The 24,991-nt window shown below is 41.3% G+C and overlaps 1 protein-coding gene across 1 annotated transcript in view; it reads right to left on the bottom strand.

The window, feature by feature from the left end:
• The window catches only part of LOC309889539 (DDB1- and CUL4-associated factor 12-like), a 124,023-nt gene that overhangs the window by 38,446 nt on the left and 60,586 nt on the right, over nt 1-24,991 (bottom strand). Inside the window, exons 3-4 of the mRNA XM_082782389.1 lie at nt 22,230-22,436; nt 21,054-21,114 (exon numbers count right to left, since the gene is read on the bottom strand). Coding sequence (XP_082638515.1) covers nt 21,054-21,114; nt 22,230-22,436 — 268 coding nt within the window. The remainder of the gene's footprint in view (nt 1-21,053; nt 21,115-22,229; nt 22,437-24,991) is intronic.

Here is a 24,991-nt window from a genome sequence, read left to right as displayed (position 1 = left end):
TTTCTAGGGAGTTCTGAAAAATCAATTTGCCACTGTTGTCCCGGATAATTTCCTTTACCGATTATTCCAAATTTTATTCTATTCTTGGTATTGGGGTTATTGTGTAAACAGATGCTACATTGTTGAGTTACTTGTTTTATTGTTGTATATAAATTTTGTCCCACTATTGTCTGAGTCAGGTTCTTATGCAATGTGTCAGCTCCCCAATGTGTTTTATTGTGTTCTGTAAGAACTATGGGCCATGTCAAATTAGAGGGTATTATTACGCAGTTATCTTTTAAATATACTCATCCATCTGGTTTCATTTTACCTTTCAAATCTTCAATTAATTTTAAGTCTTCTTTTGTATAATTTGGCTTTTGGTTCATGTATATAGTTTGGATTTTACTGTCTGGTATCAAAGACAATGCCTTCACCTCAATTATTTCAGCTGCCCGCTTAGCCTCCTGATCTGCCAATCGATTTCCAATTTCAAAATCGGCATTCCCCTTTTGGTGTCCCCGACAATGCATGATAGCTACCTTTTCTGGTTGTTTTACTGCCTCTAACAACCTTAAAATTTCTTCAGCATGCTTTATCTGTTTTCCTTGAGCGGTCAGCAATCCACGTTCTCTCCAAATCGCTCCATGAGCATGTACCACGCCGAATGCATATTTAGAATCTGTCCAAATATTTATTTTCCTTCCTGCTGATAGTTCCAGTGCTCGCGTAAGAGCAATTATCTCTGCTTTCTGGGTGGACGTCCCAGGGGGTAATGGTTTAGACTCGATTATCTGTTGAGCAGCTGTAACAGCGTATCCTGCCTTACGTTGTCCTTGTTTTACGAAGCTGCTTCCATCAGTATACCAAGATTCGTCAGCATCTTCTAAAGGTTCTTCCTTAAGATTGGGTCGACTAGAATACACAGCCTCCATTGTTTCTATACAATCATTGGTTAAAGGTTCATCTAGAGTTCCGCTAAGGAAAGAAGCTGGATTTACGATGTTAGTGACCACAATTTCCACATCATCTTGTTCTACTAATATTGCTTGATATTTTAAAAATCTCTGTGGTGAAAGCCAATGGTTTCATTTTTGTTCCAAAACTGTTGAGACCATATGGGAGACTAACACTGTCATTTTCTGTCCCATTGTAAGCTTCCGAGCTTCTTGTATATTGATAACAACAGCTGCAACAGCTCGAAGGCATCCGGGCCATCCTTTACTTACTTCATCTACTTGTTTAGAGAAGTAAGCTACTGCTCGTTTATAGGGACCCAATCTTTGTGCTAGTACTCCCAAAGCTATCCCTTGTCTCTCATGAGAAAACAACCAAAAGGGTTTTGAGAGATCCGGTAATCCCAAAGCCGGAGCTTGCATCAATTCTCGTTTAAGTTGTTTAAAGGTGTTTCGTGCTTCTCCAGTCCAGACTAACTTTGACTGATTACTCTTTATCAATTCATATAGAGGCTTTACCATTAGTCCATAATTATAAATCCAAAGGCGACACCAACCTGTCATTCCTAAAAAGGTTCGTAGCTCCTTTACCGTTTGGGGTTCTGGAGTCTGGCAAATGACTTCCTTACGTTCAGTTCCTAGTTCTCGCTGACCTCCCGAAATTCCAAATCCCAAGTAGGTCACGCGTTGTTGAACCAGCTGAGCTTTCTGTTGAGAGACTCAATATCCATTTAAACCCAGAAAATTAAGAAGACTTATAGTCCATTGAATGCAACTCTCTTTAGTCTCGGTAGCTATTAAGATATCATCTACGTATTGTAACAAAGCTCCTTCAGTGTCCATAGGTATCCAAGTTTCAAGTTCCTTTGCTAATTGGTTTCCAAAAATAGTGGGGCTATTCTTGAATCCTTGAGGTAGCACTGTCCACGTAAGCTGCATCTTTCTGCCTGAGTCGGGGTTTTCCCATTCAAAAGCAAATAAGTTTTGGCTTTCTGTGGCTAAGGCTAGGCAGAAGAAGGCATCTTTTAAATCCAGTACAGTAAACCAGACTTGACTATTCTTTAATTTAGCCATCAAAGTATAAGGGTTTGCCACTACTGGATGTATATCCTCAGAGATTTTATTTATGGCCCTCAGATCCTGAACTAGCCTATAGCTTTTTCCATCTGCCTTTTTAATCGGCAATATGGGTGTATTTTATTCTGATTCACATGCAATCAACAATCCATACTGTAGAAATTTATCAATTATCTCTTTAATACCTTTCCTATCTTCTATCCTCAAAGGATATTGCTTAACCTTAACGGGTTTCTCTCCTGGCTTTAATTTAATAATTATTAAGGTCACATTTTTAGCTCTTCCAGGGACTTCAGTGGCCCAAACTCCTGGATATACTTGATCTGTGATCTCTAAAGGTATTTCACTTTTAGGGTTAGTTTGTAGTATTGCCAGGGTTTCTTTTGGATGTTGTTGGAAGCATATTCTCAATTCCCAATTCATCCAGATTTTAGTATTTACTTAACCGTTCATAATTTTCAGGATGATTAGGGTCTTAGTGGGGCGTCGGTCAGGGAAATGCAATTGTCCACAGTTCCCTGAGCGGTCCCATCGGCAATCTGAGCTCGCACATGAACTCAGGTTGTTTTAAGAGTTAACTGCTTTTCTGTTTCCATGACAACTCTCTGGGACCCATCATGATCCCTTTGCCCCAGAGGGCTGATACCCAAGATTTTAAGATCTCAGCCCTGGGCTGAGGCAGAACTGTTAACATTCCTACATCCTCTTTCCCTGCTCATTCAACTTCAAACACCTTTAACACTTTCAACAACCCTTTTAACACTTCCTTTATCTTTCTCCAGCCTGTACTTTTCTAATGCCAACATCAAAGGTGCAGTCAGGGACCAACTTAATTCAGTACCTTTTCCCACCAAGATGCTGATACAACATTCCACCCTATTTTCCTTCTCAAAAACAACATTGACTGTTGAAAAGTATTATAGTTTAAGGCTCCATTAAAAGGCCACTTTTCTCCACGTTCCAGCTTATAAAGCGGCCACCATTGATTACAATATTTTATCAATGTTTTCCTGTTTACACTTCCACCGGCATATCCTCCAATATCCTTCCAATGACTCAAAACACATCCTAAAGTGCTTTTCTTTGGAATTTCACAGCTTGTTTGCACCCCCATATTCCAGTTCACACTTTCAGAATACACGTATCACTTACAAAAATGCGGGCAAGCAGGTATCTTTCAATAGTGATGTCATGAAACTACTACTATTACCAGGAGATATTGCCAAAGTCACAATAACAATAATCAGAGTCAAATTCCACATGTCAGATAACCAAATATGTGATATTTGTATATCACATATTATATGTATACGGAATATGTGATAACCAAAATATGTAACACTGTAATGATATCTTTCTTATAACAACGCCACAAACCTATTATTATCACCAGGAATATTGCCAAAATCAAAGTAACAATAACCAGAGTTAAATACCACATTCCATGAGTCAGAAAACCGAAATAGGCAACACAATTCCAGATGGACCTTAAAGCAAGCTCTTTCCTTAAGGTCCCCAAACATATACTTATGGTGCCAACCACAAAGTATATACCAAACACTGCCTTGCAGAAGATCACCTTCCGACCTACAGACAGTTCCAGATGACCGGTCTACCAGACAAACAAACCAAAATAAAGAATATACTCACTTACAATGATGGGGTCCTTGTCTGCCTCCGCAGTGATCCGGTGAGTCGAGGAGTCCCTCCGGGAAATCCCGGGGGTACCCTAGGGAGTCCTGTCCCCAGCGGGTCCTGCGGTCTGTCAGAGAGGTTGTCCCATCTGGGTCGCCATATTGATTCAAAGATCGAAGCTGAAATTTCTTTAAGTGGTATATTCTTTATTGCAGCGCTGGATGCACGGGGGATCTCTCCACCTATTGTGCATGTTTGAAGTAACAAACTATCTCATATTTATACAGCAAAACAATGAATATTCTATTAACTCCTATACATATTCAATACCTAAACCCGCCTACTCTCGCTTCATATGCTAATTAGCTTATCAGTCCTTGCGCTTGCGCAAAGCCTTCCAAGAATTGTGGGCCGGGGTCTTCGGGATGTGGGCAGTGGTCTTTGGGAGGAAGACCGTAGATCTTCCTCGTGATGCACTTTTCACTTTTTGCTTAAAAAATGCCAGGTTGGCTGAATCAGTTGTTTTCTAAGCTGCAGAAATGCCGAGTTGGCTCAAGATATCTCAAGTTTCAGCCTAACTGAGGGTCGGCAGATAACGGGATGTTTCAGTTAACAAGACATAATAGAAGGTTGACTCAAGTTATCTCAAGTTTCAGCCTAACTGAGAGTCGACAGATAACGGGATATTTAAATTAACAAGATGCTTCAACATAACAGAAAGTCGACAGATAACAAGATGTCATCTATTTTGTTCTCATTAATTTTTAACCACAAGATTTATTCTATCCTAAAGTGAGTTTATATGATATCAGTGGAGAACCTGGTTGTAAAAGTACGCCACGTAGATGCTCATGTGCCCAAGAGTCAGGCCACTGAAGGACATCAAAACAACCAGCAGGTGGATCAGGCTGCTAAGACTGAAGTGGCTCAGGTGGACCTGGACTGGCAACATAAAGGTGAATTATTTATAGCTCGATGGGCCCATGACACCTCGGGCCATCAAGGTAGAGATGCAACATACAGATGGGCTCGTGATCAAGAGGTGGACCTGACCATGGACACTATTGCACAGGTTATTCATGATTGTGAAACATGTGCTTCAATCAAGCAAGCCAAACAGTCAAAGCCTTTTTGGTATGGAGGACAATGGCTGAAATATAAATATGGAGAGGCTTGGCAGATTGATTACCTCACACTCCCTCAAACCCGCAATGGCAAGCGCCACATAAATACAATGGTGGAAGCAACCACCGGATGGCTGGAAACATAGCCTGTGCCCCATGCCACTGCCCGGAACACTATCCTGGGCCTTGAAAAGCAAGTCCTATGGCGACATGGCACCCCAGAAAGAATAGTCAGACAATGGGACTCATTTCCGAAACAACCTTTTAGACATTTGGGCCAAAGAACATGGCATTGAGTGGGTGTCTCACATCCCCCATCATGCACCAGCCTCTGGGAAAATCAAGTGATACAATGGACTGTTAAAGACTACACTGAAAGCAATGGGTGCTGGGATATTCAAAAATTGGGATACGGATTTGGCAAAGGCCACCTGGTTAGTCAATACTAGGGGATCTGCCAACCGAGCAGGACCTGCCCAATCAAGCCTGTTATGTACTCTATGTGAGGAATGTTTTAACAATTCGTGTCCATAAAGAACAATTCTGTTTGAATTGTTTGAATCCTGTCTGCCTCTGGGCCCTGCACTGGCAATTCAATGCTTGAACCACAGCTGCAGTGTGTCCCAGTCTCCCCCTCATTCCTCATTCTAGCCAATTTATCACTTCTTAAATTTATGAACCTGTTTGCTTTTGTTATTCCGGACTTCTATTTCTAACACTGCTATAGATGTGTCTGTGAATGGCTGGGGAAGAATGTTTTAATTACTCGTGTGTCTGGGAGTTTCAGAACAACTGATAACAACTAGTGACTGTTATGGGATACTATGTGGATCTTTGGTATCTGGTTAGGGGGGGGCCGAGAAAGAAGCTGAAGGGCGGCTGGGAGACAAGATTTGAAGAAGGTGTTTTGAAGAAGGTGTTCCGTAAACTTGGGATGGTGCCCAGTAAGTACAAAGGGGAAGAGGAAGACTGCGAGCCTTCAGCATGGAAGACCCCTAGAGACCCCCAGAAGAGACCCCAGAGGAGACTGCGCATGCTCCAGTAGGAGGGACTGCACCCCGGAAGCTAATTTTAATAATCTATTTTTTTTAGAAGTAGTAATGAATATGTATTAGTCTAGGAGCATAAAAATCAGTTGCTTGATGTAATTGGTGTGCATCCTGGTGGAGCGGAGACTCCCGGTGCACCCAGCGCTGTTTGCTTACCTCTATTCCTTTATATCCTTTAATAAATCCTATTTTTCATTTAATTCTAATTTGAATCCTGAGCCATTTATAACAATTTGGGGGCTCGTCCAGGATGGCTATAGTTCCTGAATTCTGATTTAATCTAGGAGGGGCGCCCCACCATTTGGTGGCTCCTGTTTGAGTCAGATCGGGACTAATGCCATCCTGAACCTGAATAAAGGTAAGCAAAGAATTTTGATTTTTTTGAGCTCCCTTGCCGGCTGTGTTTTTGTGCCCGTAATTCTGCGCGCGAAGATCCGGACGAAGACGACAGGGTCGTTTGGATACCGTCTGGTTGGGTTCCGGTGTCCGGGATCGAACCGGACGAAGACGACAGTCGTTTGGATACCGTCTGGTTCGATCCCAGACGAAGACGCTTGTGGATACCGTCCGGTTGGACTCTGGACGAAGACGACTGATTCGTAAGATACCGTCCGGTTGGGTAAAGGTACGGTTGCCCGTGTTTGTGTGTGAGAGTGTAACTGAGGCTTCTAAAGTCTGAGGCGTAGAAGTCTTTTTGTTTTCTCACTGGTTCTAATCTCCTGTCGGGGGGGCTGGGCTGGTGAATGGAGTGATACGTGGGTGGGTGATAGGTCCTAAGCCCCCTGCAAGACACTCTCACTCGGGGCAACCAAGGGCTGTGGGAATTGCCACTAGTAAAATTCCCAGATGGGTCAGATAAAATCAAAGACCAAGGACCAGAAAGGGAGCGAAATACCAGATATACCACCAGAAAGTCCATTAGGAATAATGATTGGAAATTGGAACAATAGGGGCCCCAGAAAAGGAAAAAATAAATTAAAATTGGTTCATTACTGTATGATAGAATGGCCAAAAAAACCTTTAAGACCGTGTGTTTTCTGGCCTGTTTTTGGATCGTTTGATGATTGGATTTGTCAGGCTTTGAATATATACGTTAATTCAAAAGAGCCTTTCTGTCAGGAAGAAAGTGAGTATGCAGAATTGTGGATTGGGACTCCACGTCCAGCCTCAATATTAGCACTAAAAACAAATGAGGATTCTGGAGGGGAGGAAAAGCAGGAAAAAGGAAAGAATGATGAATGGGAGCCGCTGGATAATTTACCACCACCACCACCACCTCTGGGTCCTAATAACACACTCCCGGCTCTCCCGGCTCCCCCTCCGGTAATCTCTCCGGCAGTGCAGCCATGGTCCCTGCCTCCACCACAAACAGCACCAGAATTAGACCTGCCTCCGGCTGCATGCACAAGAAGTAAGACTGCCGCACCTGAAGAAACCTCTCTATATCCATTAAGAGAAGTACCCCTTGGAGGCAATCAGGGAGGATTTGGGTTCGTGGCAGTCCCTTTAAATACCACAGAGGTGAGATCTTTTAGGAAAGAAATGGGGACTCTGTTAAATGACCCCCTCGGAGTAGCCGAAAGACTAGATCAATTCCTGGGTCCTAACACTTATACCTGGGAAGAAATACAATCCATTTTAGCAATCTTATTTACTGTTGAGGAAAGGGGAATGATTAGGCAAGCTGGAATGAGGATTTGGGAAAGACAAAATCAAGCTGGACCCCCAGGAGATCAAAAATGGCCAAATGTGGATCCCCACTGGGATCACCAGCAACCCCAGGGAAGACAAAACATGAGAGATTTGAGAACAATGATTATACAAGGGATCAGAGAAGCGGTTCCACGAGGAAAAAACATTAATAAAACATTCAATGAACAACAAGGAAAAGAGGAATCTCCAACAGAATGGTTGGAGAGATTAAAGAAAAGTTTACAAATGTATTCGGGGATCGATCCGAATACAGCAATTGGAACCGCACTCCTTAGAACACAATTCGTAGCCAAATCCTGGGTGGACATAAGAAAGAAATTGGAAAAGTTAGAAAATTGGCAAGAGAGAGGATTAGAAGAGTTACTTAGAGAAGCGCAAAAAGTATATGTCAGGAGAGATGAGGAGAAACAAAAAACAAAAGCCAAGATCTTTGTAGCAGCAGTAAAAGAAAGTCAGAAAAAGCCCTTGTTAGGAGAGAGGGAGAAGAGAAGAAGTATAGAAGAAACCCCTAGAGGTCAGCCTTCTCAAGGGAATTCAGCGATCCCCGCTTGTTACTATTGTCAAAAAAGAGGACATTTACAGAAGAATTGTCGTAAGCGGGAACAAGACGGGAAAATGTTTAAAGAAGAATAGGGGTGTCAGGGGCTATATCTTCTGGGGACTTCAACATCAACAGAGCCCTTGATAAAACTATTAATTGGTCCCCATAAAGAAGAAGTACTATTTTTAGTAGATACAGGAGCTGAAAGATCCACTATTCAAAAGCTCCCAGAGGGAATAAAAGAAGGGAAGAGTTATACGTCTGTAATAGGGGCAAGAGGGGAGCCCTTTAAGGTTCCTGTTTTAAAAGATGTGGAAATAGAAACTGATCAAAAGATTTGTCTTAATGATTTACTTTTGCTTCCTGAAGCGGGGTACAATTTACTAGGAAGGGATTTGATTTTAAAATTGAACTTAAGCATTCAGAGTCAAGGGGATAAATTGCAAATCAAATTATACACTTTAACCCAAAAAGATGAAGAAGTTATTAACCCTTTAGTGTGGTATAAGGAGGGAGAAATTGGAAAAATGGAAATGGACCCCATAAATGTTCAGATAATGGATCCACATCGTCCTATTCGAATTAAACAATATCCTATACCAATGGAGGGTCGAAGGGGATTAAAACCTATAGTTGATAGACTTTTGGAGGAAGGGACTTTAGAACCGTGTATGTCACCTCACAATACACCCATCCTCCCTGTGAAGAAATCGGATGGGTCATACAGACTGGTACAGGATCTGAGAGCTGTAAATCAGCGAACAATCACTAAATTCCCTGTGGTAGCAAATCCTTACACCCTGCTGAGTCATGTCTCTCCCAAATATACTTGGTATAGTGTAATAGATCTGAAAGATGCTTTTTGGACCTGTCCTTTAGATGAAAATTCCAGGGATTACTTTGCTTTCAAGTGGGAAGACCCGGAGACAGGACGAAAACAACAATTAAGGTGGACTGTGCTACCACAAGGGTTTACTGAGTCACCGAATCTATTTGGACAAACTTTGGAAAAAGTTCTACAAGATTTTACATTACCTGGGGAGGTAAAGTTATTGCAATATGTGGATGATTTGTTAATAGCTGGAGAGACTGAAGAAGGAACCCGAAAAGCCACTATTAATTTGTTAAATTTTCTGGGGGAAAAGGGATTAAAAGTGTCCCGATCAAAGTTACAATTTGTGGAACAGGAGGTAAAATACTTAGGACACTGGTTAAGCAGGGGAGAAAAGAAATTGGATCCTGACAGGGTATCTGGGATCCTCTCCTTAAGACCCCCCACAAACTAAAAAGGAAATTCGGCAAGCATTGGGATTATTAGGATATTGTAGACCGTGGCTTGAAGGCTACAGTGAAAAAGTTAAATTTTTATATGAAAAACTAATTGATAATCGATTCAAGTGGTCCACAGAAGATGATCAAAAATTTGAAGAAATAAAAAAAGCATTAATACAAGCACCTGTATTAAGTCTCCCAGATCTAGAGAAACCCTTTTCTCTCTTTGTGAACACATCAAACCAGACAGCATATGGAGTCCTTACTCAAGATTGGGCAGGAATTAAAAAACCCGTGGGGTATTGTTCCAAATTACTTGATCCAGTAAGTAGGGGGTGGCCTGCTTGTCTTCAAGCCTTGGTTGCTACAGCATTATTGATAGAAGAAGTGAGAAAGATTACTTTTAGTGCTCCCTTAAAAGTGTATACTCCACACAATGTCAGAAGTGTCTTACAACAGAGAGCGGAGAAATGGTTAACAGACAGCCGGATCCTAAAGTATGAAGCTATACTAATTGACTCCCCTGATTTAGAACTGAAGGTAACCTCTGCTCAGAGCCCAGCACAATTTTTATTTGGAAAACCCTCAGAGGAACTACAACATAATTGTTTGGAGGTAATCGAGACCCAGACTAAAGTGAGACCCGATTTGAGAGATACTGAATTAGAAAAGGGAGAGATACTATTCATAGATGGTTCCTCTCGAGTAGTAGAGGGAAAAAGAAAAACAGGGTATGCCATAATTAATAAACACCTGGAATCTGTGGAATCAGGCCCCCTGAGTCCATCATGGTCAGCTCAGGCTTGTGAGCTGTATGCCCTATACAGGGCCCTGGAACTATTAAAGGGAAAAAGTGGAACTATATATACAGATTCTAAATACGCATATGGAGTGGTTCACACCTTTGGAAAAATTTGGGAGGAAAGAGGTTTAATTAATACTCAAGGGAAGAATCTTATACATCAAGAATTAATAAGGAAAATTTTAAAAGCTTTAAGGGAACCTAAAGAAATAGCAGTAGTACATGTAAGAGGGCATCAGAAAGGATTGGAATACCACACTAGGGGAAATAATCTAGCAGATAAAGAAGCTCAGGAAGCAGCTTTAAGAATTCAGGCTGCTAAAATTAATATAGTACAGGAAGAAGTAAGACAAGAAGAAGAAAAACAAGAAGAAGAAAAGAAGTTTACTCCTGAAGAACAAACAAAACTGGAGAAAATAGGTGCTAAATTAGAACAAGGAAAATGGACATTGCCAGATGGGCGAGAAATGTTATCAAAAGCTTATGCAAGACAAATATTGGAACGTTTGCATACCCAAACACACTGGGGTACAAGAGCATTAAGTAATCACTTACTTAAACAATTTGGTTGTATAGGGGTTTTTGAAATAGCAAAGCAAATCACACAAGGTTGTTTAACTTGTCAGAAAATAAATAAGAAAATATTTCGACAGGCGGCAGCGGGAGGAAGAAAAACAGCATATCGGCCTTTTGAGAGAGTACAAGTTGATTTTACTGAATTGCCTAAAGTAGGGAGAATCAAGTATTTATTGGTAATTGTTGATCATTTAACACAATGGGTGGAAGCTTATCCTGTGGCACGAGCTACGGCACAAACGGTGACAAAAATTTTATTGGAACATCTGATACCTAGATATGGGATAATCCAGTACATTGATTCTGACCAAGGCACACACTTTACTTCTAAAATAATAAAATTATTATGTCAATCATTAGGTATTCAGTGGGAATATCATACTCCGTGGCACCCACAAAGCTCAGGGAAAGTAGAGAGAATGAATCAAACAATAAAACAGCAATTGGCTAAATTAATGATTGAGACACAATTGCCCTGGACTCGATGTTTACCATTGGCACTTTTAAACATAAGAACTAAATCACACAGTGAGACTGGATTATCACCATATGAAATGTTATACGGTATGCCTTACTCACAGGGAATGCCCCTGGGGGATAATGTAGTTGAGGATCGAAGTATCCAGAAATATATAATTACTATTGGGAAGAGGTTGCAAGAACTAAGAGAAATTGGAATACTGGTTCAGACACCACCTTTAGGATTTACCATCCATCAAATACAACCAGGGGATAAGGTCTTAATAAAAACTTGGAAAGAAGAATCCTTACAACCCCGGTGGGAGGGACCGTATCTTGTTTTACTTACCACTGAAACAGCTGTGAGAACAGCAGAAAGGGGTTGGACCCATGCATCCAGAGTGAAAGGACCAATAAATACCAAAACCTGGAAGGTTGAGTCCGCTCCTGGGGAACTGAAGTTAAAACTAAAAAGAACTAATGTTCCGGAAATAGGGCCTGCTCTGCATGAAATACCAGAAGAAGGGGACAAGCCTGCAATGAAGAAAGGGGAGAAGGCAAGACCGGGGCAGGACTCTCCACTGCGGTGTGTATAGTGTGTATAATCTACCGAGGGAGGCAACCCCTACGGGTATTGACTGCCGAGTGTGAGGGCCTCGACCGGACTTCTCCCGCACTGAAATCAAGCTGTCCCAGAAAAAGAAACAAGCGAGCAGACGAAAAATGTATGTATGTAGTAAGAGTTTTTTTTTAACCTATTGTAATTAGTTTTCCAGGAGCTGAACCACCCTCGAAGGCTGAACAGTGACACCAGTTTAAGTAGATTCTGGAAGTGGATCCAACCCCTTGATTGAGGACATTTCTCACACCCCTACATACCCCCCCCAGACGACGTAGAAGGATGAGAAGGATGCTATACTTCCTGGTACTATTCTTACAAGGGCAATTGAGCCATGGGAATAACTTTTTTATTCTGGGGGAGGAAGTGGCTAAGACTTTTAATCTTAGCAATTGCTGGGTTTGTGGGGGACCAAGAGGAGCTGAAAGTTGGCCTTGGGTAGCTGGCCCAGTCGAACCTAAATGGTGGGTTAGTAATTTAAGTGAAGTTCATAATGGAACACAATTCTGGAAAGAGGAAGAAGGCCCGTGGCAATTGTATTCATCAGAAAAAGGTATATATTGTTTAAACAGAACAGGGACAGTAAAGGTGGGAGAAAGCATTTGTAAATGGACTCTGTCCCCTGGATATGAATGTACTGATCCTGAATGTAGACCTATAAACTGTACAGCAAGTAAAGGAAAATGGAATGCTACATATGTCCAGCTGAAAAATGGGACTTGGCTGAAATGCTCATCTAAGGAATTCTTTGGACCTGGGTGTAAAGCCATGGCAAGAGCACAATCAAAAGGACAATTCGATGTTCAAATCTTGAGTTGTCAGCGTGATAACACCACTAGGGAACAGCATGTGGTAAAAATCTATCGCTGGAGGTGGCAAAATGAGAACGGGACGCAAGTGTTTTTTAAACATTTCTGGTCAGCCAATAATATGACAAGTCGTGAAGGAGAAATTAGCTGTAATTGTGAGTGGGAATCTAGTGTAGGGGCTTGGAAGTGTATATATACGAGTATTAAGGAAGCAAACATTGTAACTGGGCCACTTGGTAACGAAAACACCTTGTATTTTCATGCCCCAAGGAATAGAAAAAACTGGGATGGTCCTTTTCCAAATGGGACGTGGGCTTTAAAAGGACATTATTGGATATGTGGCAAACGGGCCTATAAAAGGTTACCAAAAGATTGGTCAGGAATATGCTACGTGGGATACATAAGACCTTTATTCTTTTTATTATCTCAAATACAAGGGAATCACTTAGGAGTAAAATTATATGATGATCTCAATAGGGAGAAACGATATATTGATACCTCTTTAGCTGGAGGTAGTGCTCAAAAATGGAGAGAAAATGAATGGCCCCCTGAAAGAATCATACAGTATTATGGACCAGCTACATGGAATCCGAATGAAGTAATATCTGGAGCTCGAGAACCTATTTATAATTTGAATCGCATAATTAGGTTACAAGCAGTTCTCGAAACAATAACTAATCAAACAGCAACAGCTCTGGATCTCCTAGCTGACCAATCTACCCAGATGAGGAATGCTATTTTCCAACATAGAATGGTCTTGGACTATTTACTAGCAGAAGAAGGGGGTGTGTGTGGTAAACTAAATTATTCTAATTGTTGCTTACAAATTGACGATAATGGGAAAGTAGTTAAAAAGATAACCAAGGAAATTAGAAAATTAGCCCACGTCCCAACACAAACCTGGAAGGATATGGAATGGGATTTATTTTCATGGCTGCCTGGTGGACCACGGGTTAAAAGGGTGTTATTTTTATTATTATGTGGTATAATGACGTTATTATTTGTACCTTGTATGATACCTTGTCTTACACTATTAATACGCCGGGTGATAAATAGTACATTGGTAATAACTTCATTAAAAAAAGAAGGGAGTATGTCAATTATGATGCTTAAGAATTGGACCCTCCAAGAACAAACTGATGAAATCCAATTATTAATAACAGAAGAGACACGAATTGGAGATATTGAAAAGAAGATAAGGGATTGTGAGGAATGTTTTAACGATTCGTGTCCATAAAGAACAATTCTGTATGAATTGTTTGAATCCTGTCTGCCTCTGGGCCCTGCACTGGCAATTCAATGCTTGAACCACAGCTGCAGTGTGTCCCAGTCTCCCCCTCATTCTAGTCAATTTATCAAGTCTTCAGAAAATACTCCTCAAATTTATGGACCTGTTTGCTTTTGTTATTCCGGACTTCTATTTCTAACAGTTACAGCCTTTTTTCTGTCTTCTTCGAGATTAACTTAACACTGCTATAGGTGTGACTGTCCCTGTGAATGGCTGGTGAAGAATGTTTTAATTACTGGTGAAGTGTCAATAAGAAAGCTATTTGTGTTTGTATGAAGTCTTTGATGTCTGGGGGTTTCAGAACAACTGATAACAACTAGTGACTGTTATGGGATACTATGCAGGCCTCTGATATCTGGCCAGGTGGCCAAGAGATTAAGAAGAAGAAAAAAGAAGCTGAAGGACGGCTGGGAGACAAGACCTGCAGAAAATGTTCTATAAACTTGGTACGGTGCCAAAGGAGTACAAAGGGGAAGGACGAGAAAAAAACTTGGAGAGGAAGACTACGAGCCTTCAGCATGAAAGACCCCTAGAGACCCCCAGAGGAGACTGATGCGCATGCTCCAGTAGGAGGGACTGCACCCCGGAAGCTAATTATAATATCTGTTTTTTTTTAGAAGTAGTAATGAATATGTATTAGTCTAGGAGCATAAAAATCAGCTACTTGATGTAACTGGTGTGCGTCCTGGTGGAGCGGAGACTCCCGGTGCACCCAGCGCTGTTTGCTTACCTCTATTCTTTTATATTCTTTTAATAAATCCTATTTTTTTATTTAATCCTATTTTGAAGATTGAGCCATTTCTAACACCCTCAATACCTTGCCATGCACATTTGTCAAGGAGGCTAACATGGACATTCATTGTAACAATTTCCAATTCCAAACAATTGGCCTCCAACTGGACTTGACTCCATTTACCACGACTCTTTGAGCCCGGCTATTCAGCCAGTTTGTAACCCAACGAAGCGTGCGCCAGTCCAAGCCAAGTGTTGTTAAATGAAATAATACCATGCTTTGGGATTCCAGTAGCAATGTCTTCTGATAGAGGTTCACATTTTTGTGCACAAGTGGTACAACAGAAAAGTAAGATTCTAAAGATAGATTGGCAACTGCATACTCCTTATAGACCGCAGACAAGTGGACAGGTAGAAAAAATGAACCATTTAATTAAACAACAAATAGCTGAAATCGGACAAGAAGCTAATTTGTCATGGCCTCAATCCCTCCCTTTAGCATTACTTAGAATCAGAGTTAAACCTAGAGTAAAAGAGAATTTGAGCCCCTTTGAAATCTTATATGGAAGGCCATATCAATTTCTATTTAGTGGAGAGGATCTAATGCAGCTGGGATCAGAATATTTATATACTTATATAACCGAACTTCAAAAACAATTAAATAAAGTACATAAATTTGTGTTAGGGACCAGGGCTAGAGGGTTGGATCAACCAATCTACCCCTTTAAGCCTGGGGACTATATATATATAAAGACTTTTTCAGGACAACCCCTAGAGGAAAAATGGAATGGACCATATCAAGTGTTGCTGACAACTTACACTGCTATCTATTAGAGAAGTGCACTATTAGAGAACGAGCCTCTTGGATCCACTATTCCCAAGTGAAGAAAGCTCCAGAAGCCCCCTGGAAAGTAACGCCAGGTGACGATGAACTGAAACTAAAGCTTAGTCGAACAAAATGAGGACATTACGGTCGGGAGTATTTGGTAATACAGAATCACAGAATCACAGAATTTCTAGGTTGGAAGAGACCTCAAGATCATCGAGCCCAACCTCTGACCTAAAGTAAAACTGTTAATAAACTGATTTCCAAAAATGGCCAACGAGAAGGCTGTATTCGCCCAGGTAAATTGGACTACAACAAACTAATAATAGATGCACTTAGTATGGTTCAAGATAATGTATCCTTAGCTCTTAGTTGTATGCAAGCACAGTTATGGTTGCAGGCAACGGCTGCCTTGATCATTAGGGAAGGAAGTGAAGACATTTTTCCAGCTGAAGTCCGAAAGACTGTTTGGGACAATGCCAATGATTTTGAGAAGAAGTTCCAGACCTTGTGGACCCTGGTAAATTTTACTTATGATCCCATTGTTAACATGGCTACTGCCTTCGTGCTTACTATACGTAATACCACAGTTTATGTTATCCACCCCATCATTGCACTAGGATTAAACCATGAGGAGACAGTGCTCTATCCTTCGGAGCATAGAACATGGGCACGGATGGAGAATGGGAAATGGCAGTCTGTAAATCTAGAATCATGTGTTACCCGGGAACAACAAGGATTTATTTGTGAAAGCAATACAATTGATGCTCAGGATGTATGTTTTGACACGGAGCAAGTTGTCTGCCACCTTGAAATTCATCCAAATACTAGTCAAAAGACTGTGCTTGTATATATATTTGTCAAGGCTGTGTGTGTTTAAGAACTGCTTGTGATTTTGTAGAAGTAGACAAGGAGAACATAATTCTCCCTAGCAAAAATCATTCTAACTTTTGTATTTGTAACTTTGTTAGAATCGTCGGGTGTGATTTTCTATATTTGGCACCAGTGGTATCCCACCAGCTGATCAAGTCTAACAACTAATCACTGTCCATCATGATACAAAGGAAATAAGCAGAGTTTTGCAAAGAGTAAAACAAGACACAAGTCACAACTGGTGGGATAAATTCTTTGGATGGTCGCCAAATGCAACTGGGATTTTGAACACATTGAGTTACCCAATTATTGTTTTATTGATATTAGTTGGTATAAGTTTAATATTGTCTTTTGTATTACTTGTTTGGAATTGGAAATTGTTACAACGAATGTCCATGTTAGCCTCCTTGACAAATGTCCATGGCAAGGTATTGAGGGGTACATATCATAAAGACTGGGAAGAAAAATTTTCGTATTAAGTAAAAGAATTTACTAGATTTTCCAGAAAAGGGGGGAATGATATTGTATAAACTCACTTTAGGATAGAATAAATCTTGTGGTTAAAAATTAATGAGAACAAAATAGATGACATCTTGTTATCTGTCGACCTTCTGTTATGTTGAAGCATCTTGTTAATTGAAACATCCTGTTATCTGTCGACCCTCAGTTAGGCTGAAAGCCAACTCAGCTTGGAAAACAACTGATTCAGCCAACCTGGCATTTTTTAAGCAAAAGGTGAAAAGTGCATCACGAGGAAGATCTACGGTCTTCCTCCCAAAGACCACTGCCCACATCCCAAAGACCCCGGCCCACAATTCTTGGAAGGCTTTGCGCAAGGACTGATAAGCTAATTAGCATACGAAGCGAGAGTAGGTGGGTTTAGGTAATGAATATGTATAGGCGTTAATAGAATATTCATCGTTTTGCTGTATAAATATGAGATGGTTTGTTACTTCGAACATGCACGATTGGTGGAGAGATCCCCCGTGCATCCAGCGCTGCAATAAAGAATACACCACTTAAGGAAATTTCGGCTTCAATCTTTAAACCAGTTTGGACAGACTTAGCAAACTGCTCAGAGAATCTCGTACAGAAAGTCGCTGGAAATGGGCGCACTGGAGATGGGAAGAAGCTCAAGCTGAGAGAAGCAAACCCGCGCACACAACTGCCTCTCACTGGTAAGCAGCTGCGCATTATGGGGAATCATACGTCCTTAGAAACAAAGACTGTCCTGGTAACCTTACAGCTTATTCTCCTTATTAACAATCAGACAGTTTATGATCCTGAAACATGGGACCAAATTGAGGTCAAGGTGTGGGACTCTGCAACTAAAAACGACAAGGTTGCAGCGGGATTGCTCGGCACCTGGCGAGCAGTCTCTGAGGCCTTAAAAAGCCATGTGGGACCACAGTCAGAAACGTGTGGTTTGCCAGACAGTGAGGGAGCTGTGGGCTTGTCCACCGATCCTTCTGCTACACCATCGGCCCCTCTGCTGCTACTGCCATCGAAGGCTTTTGCTGTTATGCCCCCTGGTGACCTGGACATGCCTTTTGACCCAGGCCCTATTGGCCTTGAAAAGGAGATGGATATGCTTTTCTTCGATCCGGGAAGAACGGGATACATAAGGCCTGAAGACCGAGTTGCTTGACAACTTAAAGCAAGACATATTGTTCAAAAGGAATGGAAAATGGAGACTGTTAAGTCATGGAACTTAAAGGATTGTTTGTTACCTTTCCTGATTGTACGTATGTATAGGCATACTCGTGTTTAGTATGTAAAGCAATGTTCTGTATATTTAGAATGTTTGATGTTTGTGTGTGCGTGATGGTGGAGCGTAGACTCCCCGCTCACCCAGTGCTGTTTACTTGCCTTTTATACCTTTTATACCTTTTATAAATATTCCTTTTATAAATATTACTAAATTCAGATTGAGTTGAGACTTCATTTATAACACCTGGAATATAGAAACAATAGCCCTGTAATAATACAATATTTGGGAAACAACTATCCTGTGACCTTGAAGCTTGAAAGACCAAACAGGAAATGAGGACACTGTTGCAATACACACAAATGATAGCTACTAAAGAAGAAAAGAAATGTGTAGCATTGACTATTATTTTACTAAATTTTTTTTCGGCACTAATACTGTGAACCCAGCCTCTTTCCTGAGTAACAGAGTTTCCAGATCACCCATTCATGATTGCATCAAGACCATGGACACAGTATACTCCAGCTGACCAGAATTAAAAGATGTACCCCTAGAAGATGCGGAGGATTGGCATTTAGATGGCAGCAGCTTCGTCTGCCAGAAAATTTTCCTCACAGGATATGCGGTAACAAACATCAGCTCAAAAGGTGGAAATCATACCCTTGATAAGAGCTTTTGAGCTGGCAAAAGGCAAAAGAATTAACATTTGGACAGATTTGAAATATGCCTTTGGTGCGGTTCATGCATATGGGGCAATTTGGAAAGAGAGAGCACTTTTATCTTCCTCAGTTAAACATGCAGAACAGGTACTGAAGGTATTCCAAGCTGTATACCTGCCTACTAAAGTTGCCATTATGTACTGTAAACGACATCAAGCAGGGGATACTGATATTGGAAGAGGAAATAGACTGGCTGATGCAGAAGCCAAAGGGGAGGCAGAATGGGCATCTGAGAATCAAATTTTGGCACTAGTACCAAGAACAGAAAAACAGGCATTAACAAAAGCCTTAGAAAATGATTTAGAGAACATAATAAAGCATGCTGGGGAGCTGAAGTAGTATAACAGTTTTAGAAAATGGATGGGACCTAATTTGTATACCAATGTTAGACAGGTATAAAAGTAAACCATAGACAGGAATCAAGCTCCAAACAGTGGTAAATTATTTTTTCAAACTCCCAAGAAAATGGGGGTATCAGTATTTATTGGTATTAACTAACACCTTTTCAGGATGGCCAAAAGCATTCTCAACCAGAACAGCCGAGGCTTGGGAGGTAACTAAGATATTACTACAAGAAATAATACCTCATTTTGGGGTTCCAGGTTTCGGGTACAGACTGGCAACTTCACATACCCCATATCGCCCTCAGTCGAGTGGCCAAGTAGAAAAAAAAAAGAACAGCAAATTGCGAAATTGGAACAAGAAGCAAATTTGGTGTGGCCTCAGTCTCTTCCTTTAGCCCTTTTGCATATACAAACTAGACCAAGGGCAAAGGAAGGGCTAAGCCCCTTTGAAATCTTATATGGACAACCCTATGGAATACAAAGAGGAATATCCATGCAAGTTGGGGATGAAATTATGACCTCCTATAATGGTGGCCTTAGGTAAACAGCTCAATGAAATTGGAAAGCATGTGAGTGGGACTCGGGGTAGAGGATTAGGTGGACCAGTGCACAATATAGCAGAACGCCTGGATCCATCACACCAGAGTGAAAAAGACACCCAAGACCCCATGGAAGGTTACTCAGGTGCAACCTGGAAGGTTACATTTTTCACGGTCTTAATGGTATCATTGGTCAAGGAAACTGAACAGTGGGAGCACAATACCTATGTGAAACTCACCCAGGCAGTGAGTGATAGTTTACCTAAGAAATGGAACATGTCCATTTGGCAAGGACGATTGTGAACATCTAGGGGAGAGATTTGAACTACTCCCATGCGAAAATGTTAACATATACACCAGATGCTAACTTGCTGTGTATATGTTAACAAACAAAAACAGACTGAGACTGACCTGGAGAAAATAATAAAATTTTGCATGCAGTAGCTCAGGATGATACATCCTGGGGATTTACACACTTGGTAGAAAAATTGACTTCCTGGTTGCCAAACCTAACATGGCTGAAGCAGTTGTTTATCACAATAATCGTGGTCATAGTTTTGTCCATGGTTCTTTGCGTGGTGAACTGATGTACCTTATGGTGTTTTAAGAATACAGGAAACTCCTACAGCAAGTAGAAAAAGAACCAACTGGAAACTGGAGTCTAACAAATACTTTGAAAGAGTGTTAGATAGGGAAACACTATATTGAACCCAGAAATAGTAAAAGAATTTATTAACTTTTTAGAAAAGGGGGTACTGCTAGAGGGAGTTAGGAGAATCTTAGCAAATAGAGATAGAGCGCTGACAGTATCAAACTAGTGGATACTGCTTAATGTCTTTGCTAACTATTGTGCATTGTACAAATTAACTAAAGCAAGAAACCTTGGGCCCCTTACCAAGGTTAGTCCCTTGATAAGAATGTGAGCCTGTCTTAAGAAAATGGTAGAAACTGGTCCTGAGGATGGACAAGAGTCAAGGAGCAACTGAGACTGCGCAAAGACAAGAGGTCAACTAGCGGTGACGAGGAAGAGTCGCCAACCTTCATCCCCACACTCCCGGCGACCACAACCAGGAGACAGTGCGCAAGCACAGATGGGAGGAGCTTATGGAAATGACTTATTGGAATTAATTTTAATATGAAGCCGGGACAGGCTATGCATATGTATAGGTGCATTGTGAAACTTCATGCATATGTAACTCTTTACTGCATATAACCAAAGCAAACGCCGTGTTGGGGTGCGCATGACTTTGGTGGGACTAACCCCCGTACCACCCAGCACTGAATAAACATACCTACCTACTTCACAATCTTACTGATTGTGGAGTCTGCTTTCCGCAAGTCAGATAAAGGTGATTCCCTAAGACTTATCAAGTGCTGCACATCAGTATAGTAAAATAATGACAAAAATATTACCAGAAACAGCCATAGTATCACTGATCCACGCAACTGAAAATATCCAGTCCTTATGTCCATCCTAAAAGGAAAAAAAAAAGTCAGATTAGCTGTGCCATTATACTCTTGAGCAGTCTCTCAAAGCAGACAAGTATTCTCCACTTCGAATTTTAGTACAAGCACAAAAAGGACAGACGTATGTTAGAAACATTATACAGGTGAAATTCCAGTATCAGTCCGGAGCAGTTTAAGTATCCAGCAGCAATTTTAACTTTTTTGTCAGTTTGATTAAACTAAGTGTATAATTGATATATATATTGTGTATATATATGTATACATACATACATATATATGTGTATATATGTATGCATAATTAATATATATTAATTATATTAATATATCCGAGAGGGTGGTCGCACACTGGAACAGGCTCCCCAGCAAAGTAGTCACTGCACCAAGTCTGTCTGAATTTAAGAAGCGACTGGACTATGCACTTAGTCACATGGTCTAAAATTTTGGGTAGACCTGTGCAGTGCCAGGAGTTGGACTTGATGATCCTTATGGGTCCCTTCCAAGTCGGGATATTCTATGATTCTATGAATAGTTAGAGAGCAATTAAGTGATGGAAAAACAGGTCTTAAACCAAAGACAAATTGACCTTAAATCTAAGTGCTTAGAATTTCCATTTTGAAAGCAGTGTTTTTTGCAGAATAGTCACACGCTTCCTCAGAGACATGTCCTTACTATAAATGGTAACTAAAACATTATGTTTGCAATTGATAAGCTATAGAATAATTTTTCAAGACTACTACTTCAAGTACCTTTTCCCCTGGGGGGGATCCCTAAACCTGCAGTTCTGTTTGAAAAGCTGCAGGTACAGCAGCATGCTAGTGAACAGCAAGTCATGTAGATCTTCAGAGTCAAGCCTTTTCAGCAGTAGCAGATAGCCAGCTGCAGAACTCTGACCTCTGCTGTTGTCAGTAACATCTACATGAAGGCCTGAGTCAAAAGGAAGGAGAAATATTTAAGGCATCTTGTCAAGAAAGACCACTTCATCGGGAATGTTTTAAACGTTTCAGGAATTCTTCACTCTTCACCACAAGACTCCCAAATCTAACCTCACTCTGACCTTAGGCACTTCAAAGTAGTAATTCTTTTAAGTGACAGAATAAACCTTCCCCAAATATTCCCACTTACATCTCCCACACAGACAGGATCAAGTGTAGGCAGACGATAAATTGCAAGACTGTTGGGGTTGTCTCCACCTGTGGCCAGAAGGGTCCTTGAGGGGTTGAGCTCAATGGCGTGAATACCACAGCCCTGTTGGTTCACCATGCCAGGTTCACGGTCTTTCAGAATAGGAATCTTGGTAATTTGACCAGTCTGGACATCTACCACAAATAACTGGGAAAAAAACAAAAAACAAACAGAAGATGCAAGTCATTGCTGAACAAAGATCAGAAAAACAAGATGATCAAAGATGCACTCTATTATGAATTACTCTTTCTCCACAAATCCTGCAAGTATGACTGAAAAAAAAAAGTATAAATTAATTCTTAAAATTAGTGAACTGACTTAATTACAGAGGGGTTTATTTCAATGATCCCATTTGGTTTTGAATGCAATGGAAGAGAAAGGAGAGAATTGTCATGGCATGTTTCCCATTTAACCAAACATTCAAATTTGAAGTTTATTGCCCTGTTTGTTACTTTGACAAAACAAAATTGTTTTCCAGTTTCTCTTAACACCAGGGAGAAAGACAGACCCACCTTCAAACAGTGAGTAAGCCCAAGAGTACTTCGCCCAAGTCTCCTGCAGCCCAGATAAGAATACTTATCATTAAGTTTTGGCTTTGACAAAGTGATACCTTATAAGTTTAGAGTTTATTTTCTGGTGTAGTGGGTTTACGTGGCAAGGTTTTGGTAGCAGGGGGCCATAGGGGTGGCTTCTGTGAGAAGAAGCTGCCCCATGTCAGGTAAGGGCCCCACTGCTGACCAAAGCCGAGCCAGTAAGCGATGTTTGTGCCTCTGTGAGAGCATATTTAAGGGGAAACAAACAAACAAAAAAACAAACAAAACCTGCTGCTACACAGCAGCTGGGAGAGTGTTCCGGAGCAGAAGTTCCCTGCGGCCTGTGGTGAGGACCATGGTGAAGCAGGCTGTCCCCCTGCAGCCCATGGAGTACCACGGTGGAGCAGGGTTCCACGCTACAGCCCATGGAGGAGACCATGTTGGAGTAGGTGGACCTGCACCGACGGAGGCTGCGGTCTGTGGAGGACCCCCACCAGAGCAGATTCTGGGCCAGACCCGTGGCCCATGGAGAGGAGCCCACACAGGAGCAGGTGACCTGGCAGAAGCTGCTGCCCGTGGGGGACACAGGTTGGAGAAGTGTGCTCCTGAGGGATGGACCCCGTGGTACGGACCCATATCTGGAAGTTCTGGAAGAGCTGCTGCCTGTGGGAAGCCCATACAGGATCAGTTTGGGAAGGACTGCATCCCATGGGAGGAACCCCATGTGGAGCAGGGGAAGAGAGTGACTGAGAAGGAGCGGTGGAGACGAAGCGCAGCCCCCTTTCCCCCATTCCCCTGCGACGCTCAAGGGGAGGAGGTGGAAGAGGGCGGATGGGGGGAAGGCGTTTTTGGTTTCTGTCCTTTGTTTCTTGCTTCTCTAACTTATTAGTAATAGACAATAAATCTTACTATCTCCCTACTCTGAGTTTTGCCTGTCACGATAATTGTTGAGCGATCTCCCCATTCTTATCTCAACCCTTGAGCCCTCTGCATTGTATTTTCTCCCCCTTTCCCTTTCAGGACGGGTGTGGCATAAGACCACATGGACACCAGGGTTCTTTCAGGATCAGTAACTTCTACTACTTTATTGATGACATAACTTCAACTCTCTCCTATTGAGGACAGGCTCCCTTCTTATACCATTATACTTCTTATACCTCTACAACAGTACTTTTCCACCAACTATTCATTGGTCAATAACTCTGCCCAGCAACAGCAAACACAAAGCAACTTCCATGTCTTAACGACTGGAGAACAAGCAGTACATAGTTTTTGGGAAAAATATCTTTAGTTTCAAAAGTAGATATCTCACCACTTCTACTTTTTCACCAGGTACTCCAAACAACATCTCATATGGTGAAACTCCTACATCTTTTCTAGAAGCAGTTTGAATTCTGAGAAGTGCTAAAGGTAAACACTTTGTCCAGGGAGGCTTAGTCTCTGAAACCAGTTTTGACAGATCTTTCTTTAATGTCTGATTCATTCACTCCACTTTCCCAGAGGAGGAAGGATGCCATGGGGTATGAAACTCCCATTTTATTCCTAAGGTTCTCATTAATCCTTGTAAAACAGATGAAGTAAAATTACTTCCTTTATCTAAGTCTATATTTTCAACAACCCCATATCTAGGGATTATTTGTTCCAGGATTATCTTTATTGCCACACTAGCTGTTGCTGTTACTGAAGGAAAAGCTTCTACCCATCCTGACAAATGGTCAATTAATACCAGCAAGTACTTAAATCTACCTACTTCAGGTAATTCAGTAAAATCTACTTGGATGCTTTGGAAAGGTAAAATCCCTGGCTCCCGTCCCCCTCTAGGTGGGTTACGGATGACCTTTTTATTTACCTTTTGACATATGGTACATCCTCTGCATATTTGTTTCACTGAAGTGTATATTCCTACACAGACATACTTTCTTAGCGCAACATCACACATTGCTTGCACCTCCCGATGACTCTTGATGTAAAACAATTAATATTTGCCTCATTGGTGCTTTATTCATCATTTCTCTCCCATCAGGGAGTATCCATTTTCCTTCAGACTTCGTGGCTCCTGATTCCTTAAAAAAAATCTTTCTCTTAAAACTTTTTAGTTCTTTCTTAGTTTTCAACAATTCCCTGAATCCTCTCTGGATTTATTCTTCATTTTCCTTCCGACATTAGATG

The sequence above is a fragment of the Aythya marila genome (assembly GCF_965140915.1).
Source record: "Aythya marila genome assembly, chromosome: W".
In the NCBI taxonomy this organism is placed as follows: domain Eukaryota; kingdom Metazoa; phylum Chordata; class Aves; order Anseriformes; family Anatidae; genus Aythya; species Aythya marila.
This window is presented reverse-complemented; position numbering and strand designations above follow the sequence as displayed.